Genomic DNA, 10485 nt, shown 5'->3' with positions numbered 1-10485 from the left:
GTGAAACCAAATTCACTCAATTCTTTGAGTGGCCATGCTAAATACAGACGAAAAAAAAAGTGGTGGGTACGTGCTGGATGGTTCTTCAGAGATTATTTCGGTTGAAAGATTCAACAAAACAACCAGCTCATGCTGAGAATTTCAAAATCTGCCAAATCTTCTGTGGTTAGCCGCATTGGTCATGTTGTGTACGTTTTTTCCGGCTGTTCCTCTTTGAATGAAAACAGCCTCACAAAAAAAAATAATGTGAGAGATGCGGTAGCAGCATTCATTAGGTGTATTGATGTCGGGTGGTCGGAGGATTTTCTGTGAGTCGCTTACCAACTTTTAGTTAGGTTTTTGAAAGTAGACAAAAGAAAAGAACTACTTGGTCCGCTCGTTCAAATTTAAAGAATGACAACTTTAATTTGTTCGCTTCAGTTCACTTTCTTCTTCTATGTATGTTTCGTGATGTGTGCGCTGTGGAATGCTACACTGGTGATTTCAACACAAATCTGAAAATGGTACTATATTTTTATTATGCGTTTAGGTTGTGTAAATTACGTTTAAATCGAGTTGTTTTAAAACCATGTTTTGCGTGTTTTCGTTGGAATCCAATGGATAAGTACTAACATCTACCAACGAAGCTTTGAACAATAACCCGTCAGCGAGTATGCGTGATAAATTTGTGGTAAACTCCACACAATTCACCTCAGATAAGATGCTCAATTCCGTCCTTACATGGCCATATATAAGATATGCAGAAAGATAGGAATAAATAAAGGGACTTAGGTAGATAGGTAGATTAGGATCCATTAGATAGTCTGGATGACTCACAAGACAAATAGACCAGGTAGAGTTGGATAGGATGACAATAGTTAGGATCAAATTGAAAGAAATCTAAAAGTATGCTTATATTTTTAAAAAATATGAATAATATATATGCATAGATGCATCTTTTTTTGAGTGAGTTACTTGACTTCATCGATGAGCCGCTCTTACCCCCTGACGCGATTGAGCTTGAGCATATCATTGCTCAACCTTCTTGATGCTGAGCAAGAGCCTCCACGGAATGAATCCGTGCGCTGCTATTTTGTAATATTTTTCGAACATTTCTCAGGAAACGAGCGCTTTTCAAATACGTTTACTTTGTCACCACCTGATTTGTAGGATAACTATAGTCAAGTAGAAACATTCACATCTGAAAGAGCAGAAACCTTGTACTTTAGCTAATTCTTTTGTAAGAGTAATAGATACTGTACTTGTACTATCACATCTGTATTAAGGAACAAATCTAAATTAGAATTATTCTGAATATGAAACGTTTAGAGATATTTATTCGTTCAGAGAGACCCACTTCACCCACTCCAACCATATTTGAGTGATGACATGAGCAGTGATTGCAATTATTATGCTGTACAATACCGCTACTAACTTGTGTCCCAAAATCCGTCGCCGACGGATTAATCCGTCGCAAACCGTCGGAATTCTTGGAAGTGGCCAAAATTAAATTTTGAAAGTACCATTCAAAAGTAAATGAGCTGCTGATTTCAAATATACTTCGAGAATTTACTTTTGATAAATGTGTGGCCTGAAAACGGGCAAAGTTTCCTTAAGCCCCGTTAATTACTTTCACACCTCCGCAATCCTTCCATTGGCATATCCCGCGGATACATCTCCATGGAAGGAAGAGGTGTTCATAGGATTTCCGCTTATTTCTCGAAATTGGACAAAATCTTTATTACATCCGTAATCAGGAGGTTATTTAGAGCATTTTGGTACCCCACATCATATGTTGGTCCGAAATTACCATTCTCTTCAGAAATTCACGAAAGTGCTCCATCGAAGATTAATAAAAAGCCATTCTTTCCAAGCTGTGAAAAATCTCCTTGGAAATTTATCAGCGAACAGCTTGTACTTGACAATAGTTTATATTGTAAGTTTCTAGCTTTGAAAATGTCTAGTTTTTACAGTGTCAAACTTACAACATTACTCTATTTCACTATTTGGTCCAATTTTTGAACAGCTGTCAACAGCTTAGAATGAACGCTTAAGTCTCGCGATTCGCCAGAGGAGTCACCTATCGAAGGTGTGAGATGCCTGGCATACCGTGCCTGGGCCGCGATAACCATTCCAGCTATAGAATATCGTCTGCTCTATAAAAGGGCGGAGTCAGTGTTGAAAATTTGAAGTTTGTAAATAAAAGTGAATTCAACATCATTCGAAAGAGCGTCTTTTTGTGAGAAGAACCGGGTATTTGAGGTACTGAAAAAATTCATAGAGGCTGCAAAAATTTCTGTTTTGTGAAAACAGACGAAATTTTCTCCAATTTGGACACTCGAAAACCATGTCTAGCTCTCATCCAAGGTTAGCGCCTTATTCACTTCTCGTAAAGGAAGGAGAGTTCTAGGCAAGTACCGAATCGCGAGACTTAAGCGTTCATTCTAAGCTGTTGACAGCTGTTCAAAAATTGGACCAAATAGCGAAATAGAGTAATGTTGTAAGTTTGACACTGTAAAAACTAGACATTTTCAAAGCTAGAAACTTACAATATAAACTATTGTCAAGTACAAGTTGTTTGCTGATAAATTTCCGAGGAGATTTTTCACAGCTTGGAAAGAATGGCTTTTTATTAATCTTCGATGGAGCACTTTCGTGAATTTCTGAAGAGAATGGTAATTTCGGACCAACATATAATGTGGGGTACCAGAATGCTCTAAATAACCTCCTGATTACGGATGTAATAAAGATTTTGTCCAATTTCGAGAAATAAGCGGAAATCCTATGAACACCCCTTCCTTCCATGGAGATGTATCCGCGGGATATGCCAATGGAAGGATTGCGGAGGTGTGAAAGTAATTAACGGGGCTTAAGGAAACTTTGCCCGTTTTCAGGCCACACATTTATCAAAAGTAAATTCTCGAAGTATATTTGAAATCAGCAGCTCATTTACTTTTGAATGGTACTTTCAAAATTTAATTTTGGCCACTTCCAAGAATTCCGACGGTTTGCGACGGATTAATCCGTCGGCGACGGATTTTGGGACACAAGTTAGTAGCGGTATTGTACATCCATCACACACCCTGTGCAAGCGTATTTCTACATAGATCAGCCCATTTTTCTTCCATAATCGCACTCTACTAACGTTATTTTTACACACACGCTGATCCAGCTATGTATTTAATACGTGCCTTTTTAATTTTCAGGAGAACGTGTCGGAAAAAGTCTGTGCGATGTTCATTTTTTTGCCCTGCAACGCTGAACTAAAAGGCTACTTCGACTATGCTGAATATGATGTGAGCATTTCTTTAACTTAAAACGTTGCTCAACTGTTGATAGCTTAATTTCATCGTTGAGAAAAGCTGTGAGAACCAAAACTCGGCGTACACTACAAAATATCTTTAGTCATTTCTAAGCTATCGTTGAAGAGCGCTTACAAAGTGTATGAAAAAATTAATATTAAGACTAGTTATTGTTCAAAAATCTAGTCCACGTTTGTATAGACAAAATATCATGAATCCTAGGGCAGGAATTGCTACTACTTATTTCCAGTGTCGTTTTTTTTTCTACGAGTACGTAGGACTCGCGACAAAGTTTTCAAAAATTGTATTAGGAAATGAAAACACCTCCCACAACTCCAGGAATCAGAAATTATAGAAGCGAAAGAACGAAAATGAAATAGAAGGATCATAGAAACGTTGGCAGACGTTTCTATGATCCTTCTATTTTTGCCTTTGATACCTCTGATTGTTGAAGTTATAGATATGCAGTGGCAAGCAGAAGTAGAGCTCTTTTTTCTACTCCTACAGTTTTTTGCTCCAATCTTTCCAATTTTTCTTGGCTTGGCTAAACTTTGTACAAATAATTAAAGACGATGTGAGAAATAAAATTGTTTTAAAGGCCTCACCCCACGAATCTGAAGTGGTACGGATTTCAGGTGGAGTATTCGTATACGGCATAGTAGATTATGGAGAGGTGGATGATTCCGTCCATTTCTTGCTAATTGGCGTAAAAAACTACCCGGAAGATGCGGCGTGTGCACACGGCTGGCGCGCTCTAATCGAACTCGTTGTAGAAAATAGCGCTCCGGAACTCTCAAAGCCGTATCTCCCGGGCAATTAGGAAGAAATGGACGGAATCACCTTTCTCTCCATAATCTACGATCCCGTATACGAATACTCCACCTGAAATCCGTATCACTTCTGATTCATGATGTGATGCTTTTAAATGTCTCAAATTTTTGCGATTTTTCCAATAGTTTTCTTTGGACGGTTGCACAGCCCTTGTAACTTTACTCCAACATTCTCCTTTTTATACTTAACTGGAGCAAAGAAATACGTTGACAATTTTTTAGAAATATGATGGAAGAGCAATAATAGAGATAAATAATAATACAAACAATAAAAGAATTGAAAACTGCTAAACTTTAATTTGCGCTATTTTTAATAGATCTGAAACTTGAATTCAAATTTCTACCTCTTCAAACAAAATCGCATATATAATTTTTTATGAGATATAGTAGATTTGACAAACAAGAAAATGAATGAAAATGAGAGCAAAGGCTGCAAAATTTGGGCTGAATTATCTCAGCCTCGGTCAAAAGAAAAAAAAATATCTCGCTCTGTTTTATTTTAATTTCTTGATCGACGTATGTTCACATCACCACTTCCAGATCACAAAATTAGATTCATTATGTGCTCCAACACCGTCTATATTTTCATGTTATTGCAATACTGATTTGTGCAACAGAAATTTTTCTGCGTTTCTTGTGAGTTCTTGTGATATTCATTCTTTATTCCTTTACCACTGGAGCAGGAAATCTGTGCTTTTCTTCGGATATACTATTTCTTTCCGGTGATTTTGAGCGAAAATCAATACAGGAGAAAAACAGATTTTTTGTCTGATTGTACCTCAGATTTCTATGTTGAACCGAACAAAAGAACAATCAGTATTTCTGCAAAATTACTAGCATTAATCTATGATATTTACGAACAATGACGTTTTAACAGGAAATTTGGCAGGCGTCACCTGATTACAAACCTGAAAGTTCATTTTCCACATGTCTTCGAAAAGCTTCTTCAGGTTTGTAGCAAATTGTTTCAAATTTTAAAAAAGCCCCATTGATAATATAACCTTTTTTCTGATGAATTTTTCACGATCTGCAACCTTAGTACAAGTAACAAGTTGTTGATGTTTACTGATGATGAGTTGTTGTTTTCCATAGGGTGATAACACCCGATATGATCGGCGTTCCGTTCGACTAATGGTTCACATGCATTCATTTATTGATGATGCTCACTAGTCGGACGGGACAAGCCTGAAATCTATACGTCGTAGTAAGGAACTTCCCGGACTCTGCTGCCTGGACGAGCAGTGAAAAAGCAGTTACCTAAATTCGAGTAATGAACGATGTACCTATCAGGAACCCAATAACTTCTTCCGAATGGCGCCACTAGGTTTCCTTGTGGCTTACACATAGTCGAGAAAGCCGTAGTCGAGAAAGCTCGGACTTGAAGTGTAAAAGCTAAAAACGTAGTATGTGATGGAAATTTGTCTTAAAGTGCACAAACTTTTCGAATTTTAATAACTTGTAGACATCTGTGATTTGATTGCTAACTAATCTAAGCACCCGCTGCTTTCTCCCCTTAGTGTCGTTAATGATAGGAAAACGATTTCATCAGTGCAACGATTTGTACAATCGTATGCAGCTTTTATGAAAACCCAAATTAAGAAAAAAAACATACATTAGCACCTTACCTTTGAAAGCAGTGGTCTGAGGAGTAATTCTCGGCAATTTTTTTTTTCAATTTTAACGATGCATATGAGTATTAAAGTTTCTGCAAAAAAATTTGATAGGTAATTTCTTGATCTACAAGATGTTTGAATATCGGTTTTATGAAATTATTGGATCCTTCTTCTTCTCGATCACTAAGATGGAGGTGAAGCGGAATATTTTCGACAACATCTCGTTTTCGTGAATCGAGATGATGAAACTGTGAAAGTTAGAAACTGTGGAAGTTACCTTCGAGAATTGTGGTTTCCTGGAGGATAGAGAATGGGCAAGAAAAATTTTTTAAAGAAGAGCAAAAAGAGCAAGAAACGTGATAGAAAAACGAAAAAGAAACAATGTGAAAAACAGTATGATGTCGAAAAATCTAATTAGTGATGCATGGAAGGTGTTGGAAAGGCTATATGAGCAGAAGCTGGAAGCATGGTATTAATAAGTGTGCAGGAGCTTGTCTTCTTCGGGAGGAAGATGGAATTCTCCTCGACACCTACAATACAAAGTTGGTCGATCAGTGCCTAATCCGTTTTTAGAATCATAGCTTTATTTTCTCAGGCAAGAAGAGCAACAGTAGGTGCTACTTCGAGGTAATGGGTTTCCCGCACACACAATCTCAGTTTCAGCGGCCTTATCGCTCGAATAAATGCAGAAAAAACAAATATAGTCAAACATGTACATTTTTGTTCACCTTACACCTCATTTCAGTGCTCAGAGAGAAATAAGGTTCAATAAAACTAAGGAATTCCCACATCAACATCTTGATAAATTCTCTGTCGAAAGAAACTCGAACAGAGTCGAGCTCTTTCACTTCTAAGAGGGTTACCTACAGGAGATTTGTGGAAAAAGGTTGATAAGGGCTTATCAATACTATCTACTTCTGTATACATCAATATATTCAATAAAAAAGGATAAAACGCACAAATTATTCCACAATCGAATAAACACAACTTCAGAAAACACCAGCAGTAAGGTTGGGATTGTAATGTGTTCTGTCACTTCTAAGAGGGTTACCTATAGCACATTTGTGAAAAAAAACCTATAATGAAACAATAAACACCCCGCGAATATAAATTTCGTCATATCTGTCGAGTACATGAGTTGTTTCTTCAAGGAAGACATGTTTCAGAGCTGAGAAAAGGCATAGAAGGAGATGAGAACGAAGGATCAGGTAATCTAATAGATTTAACTTAAAGGGAGATTTTTCTACAATTTCTGATTTGTTTGAAAACGTAGACGTTTAATTATTTACACTCGATTGAACGGACCACACGTAACGGTTTGGAGTTAACGTCACCAGGTTCATTCCAGATGAACGTACAACTGAGGAAGTATTGGTCCCGGTGTCTGGAAATCCAGAAATAGCTGAAGGTACTACCTGTCACGTGTTAATGAAAGAGAATGCGCTTCCTTATAGCGCAATATGTAGAAAATCTCACTGAAATAAACTAAGTTCGGGAAGGAATAGTGTTTAAAAATGTACCGAGTATTTGGTCTTCGCTCTCCAAAGAGGAAATTACGAACTCAAAAGCGGGCGGTATACCGATCGAAAAATAGTGTGCTGAGGAGAAATTCATTTTCAAATTCTCTTTTAGTTCAAAGGCAAAGATCTGAACAAATTAATAAACGTGCTTTCCATTGGCGATCTTCCCGTCTTTCCATAAGTCTCACTTGCTTTATACTGTTCTGTTCATGTTTTTTGTGTCTTTTTTGTCTTTGAGTTCCTCGTTAGTTTTTTTTTTGTATTTGAATGCAGAAAGTTGTGCTATGTTTTGTATACCTGGCACTTCATATTGATGGTCTGAAAAAAAAGGGAATCAGAAAATTGGAAGGAACCAAAACAACACTTGCTTGTAGGCGAGGAAGACTATCAAACCTTTATACCATTTCCGCAACACTTCCATTTCGTGATACATTTGATTTGAGAAAAAAAAGCAACGAATTATTTCTTAGACCTATCTATAGGTTTGATTTCCCTAGCTGAGCTGCAAAGTTACTACTGGCCCAGATTTTGAACATAGAATGATAAACTTTTTTCATTTTAGTACATCAGAAGGATTCAGAAGAAGAAGAAGAAGATTATGAAATTGGACGAAAAGCTAAAAATTTGGGACAAATTCCTGAGGTGTATTGTTCATGTTTCCTAATTTTTTACGTTAACATGGCTCGCTTACGATATTTCTGAATACATTGAACTTACTCCTCGTCTCGGTCACTTATTTTTTGTTAGATTTCTCAACCTCCTTAAAGTATGGCAACAAAATTAGAATTCACCTCAACAAGGATAGTTTTGAATTTATATAATGCCACTATGTTGACTTCTAATAAATCCTTCTTAAATGAGTTGAGCAAACTTTCAAGACTTGTTCTCCTAAGATGATTTGATTACAATATCGTTTTAGTACTCAAGAGTGCCGTTGATGTTCTAGTTTTGCTTTCTTAGTGATTTTCTGAGTGGTTAGAATATAAAAGGCAAACATCCGAAAAATCACATGAGTTCAAACGCGAAAGTTCGTCCTTCCTCCAATCTTGGCATGGAGATTGTGACTTGTCGATAGCCAAATTGAAGCAATAACCAAGACTGTTAACAAATTTTACCTTTGTTAACAAACTATTGTCTCAGACAGCGCTGCAATGCAAGCCGTGTTTGAGCTACTCGTTGAACACCAAGACATTCTGAACTTGTGCGGGTCTTCCATAATGCAGATCATGACGCTCCTGGATGAATGTCTAAAGTGCTCCATATTCCGCCGGTCGGGACACTACTAGAGACCGGTTAGGGGTTTGGCCATTGGACAAAGACTAGTTCCCACACTAGCCATTGCACTCATGTTCGGAATAGAACTACCCTTCCTAGAACAAAAACCTTTCTCGTTCTGTCGTTGCGTTGATGACTGTTGCATTATATTGACACTCAAGACGCGATCGACATTTGTTCTGAGCTCCTAAACCAGCAATCCCCTTACATACGGTTTACACGGGAAAAACCCAAAGAAAATTGGCTGTTCTCCCTTAATGTGGAAGTGCAATGGTCCAACGGTGAGTAGAAGACACGATGGTTTCAAAAACCTAGTTGTAAAAACATATCAGTTCACTGTCTTTCCGCTCACCCTTGGAAAGCCAAGAAATCGGTCATTGGGAGCATAGGACAGCGATGCGGTTAACCTAGCGCAGCGGATCGTAACTTTTAATGGTTACATTGCCAATGTACCTCGGAGGCTATGTCTTATTCCGTAGCGAGATTACACCACAGTGGATGACTCAAAAAAATCTATTTTTGCTTACCTTTCATAACCGACGACCTGAGTAAGTCGATAAGAGACAGTCTGGTTAGGTGTGGTCTCGACGACCAAGTTAGAGTTGTGGAAGTACCTCCCAGAAATCCCAAGAAGCAGTTAGTCCGGAACAGGATGTACGATCGCATTTGTCTGACTCCAAACTGTAATATGCCCATTTGGTAAGACAGGCAACTGCATGGCTTCTGGTGTAGTTTATTTAATTTCATGCAAAAGAAGCGGCGAACAATACATTGAGGAAACAGGGCGACCTCTTTGTGTTCGTACTAAAGAACATCTAGATGGGATGAAACACTCAAACACAGCAACCTCTCGGAATTCGCTATGAAAATGTCATAAAAGTACTCCTTTCTGCATAGCTGCCACGATCCTATCTTACGCACCCGAAATTGTGGCTCGCAGAACTTTGGAAGCGTTTTGGATAAACGCTAAAGGTCCAAAAATGAATAGAAAGGAAGAGTCTATAGCCTTGCGCAAGACGGTCAGACGACCTCTTATAATGTGTTCATGGCTTGGCCTTCAATGCCTTTTTATGACTGCTTCAGAAGGCCGGGGAAGATGTTTTACATCTGTCATTCGCCGGTACACCATATCCACTCTCGAGTAAAAATCTTCCGTATCCACCTAATCAGCTTTCTCTCCATGCAGTCAAGCTTCTCCATCAATTTCGACAGCGCTGTCCAAGACTCCGATTTGTACAACATGACTGGGCAATTTGCAGATAAGCGGACTCGCAGCTTGACTTCGTTGCCGATGAGAGCTGACTACAAGCACTCGGTCAGTGACTCGAATCCCGAATTGGCTTTAGCGAATTGCTGAAGATCCCTCGAAATCTGGCGTCTGTCCCCCACCAAACAGCCATCACACACAAGGTGGGGGCTAAGCCCTATTTGCAGCGTTGTCACCAACGCTAATGTAAGCACACAGTTATCCTCGGTTTCTTTAACCTCGATGTGACGTGCATGCGGCCTTTCGCATGTGGCGCCTGTGTTGCGACAAAGAATGCGAACTCTGAAAGTAGTAAAGAAGTTTACACAAAAAAAAGAAGAGAAATAATGGAAAACTCCCAATATCTCCTTTCCTATCCGCTCTCTTTGGGCGGTTGTGGCGAAGTCGGTTAGAGATCCGTTGTAGCCACACGGCCGATTGTTCGAAGCTGCCCAACTGCAAACCAAGCCTTTCGTTGTTCTGAGTCGATAAATTGGCACTAAACCAGTCAGGGTGGATAAAAACATCGACTTGATTATCGCCTGCTCCGCAAGTCATTGTATAGGCCAACATGCATTGCAAAACCTCAACGATTGATGATATTCAGTAAAACGCGTTGGCGCATCTTGAGTGGATTGAGACACCAGTGACTTCATGACTTGCTATCCGCTCTCTTCAGTGTGGAAGCAATTTCGAAACACGATGATACTGGTCAAGTAG

The 10485-nt window shown here is 38.7% G+C and overlaps 1 protein-coding gene across 3 annotated transcripts; it reads left to right on the top strand.

Moving 5' to 3' along the window:
• Nucleotides 1–283: 283 nt before the first annotated feature.
• On the top strand, nt 284–10471 carry RB195_016090 (uncharacterized protein; the record flags this gene model as incomplete). Of its 3 annotated transcripts, none has more annotated exons than XM_064207091.1 (9): nt 284–308; nt 421–503; nt 3186–3275; nt 4652–4747; nt 5001–5061; nt 6891–6932; nt 7073–7132; nt 7807–7886; nt 10445–10471. In XM_064207091.1, the coding sequence occupies 9 exons, from the start codon at nt 284–286 to the stop codon at nt 10469–10471; spliced, it is 564 nt and encodes a 187-aa protein (XP_064062971.1). The 3 variants fall into 3 exon arrangements, with proteins under 3 accessions (XP_064062971.1, XP_064062972.1, XP_064062973.1); XM_064207092.1 differs by having other exon boundaries at nt 4989–5061; XM_064207090.1 differs by lacking the exon at nt 10445–10471 and having other exon boundaries at nt 4989–5061; nt 7807–7946.
• Nucleotides 10472–10485: the final 14 nt, after the last annotated feature.

The sequence above is a fragment of the Necator americanus genome, chromosome V, assembly GCF_031761385.1.
Source record: "Necator americanus strain Aroian chromosome V, whole genome shotgun sequence".
Taxonomy (NCBI): Eukaryota; Metazoa; Nematoda; class Chromadorea; order Rhabditida; family Ancylostomatidae; genus Necator; species Necator americanus.
This window is presented reverse-complemented; position numbering and strand designations above follow the sequence as displayed.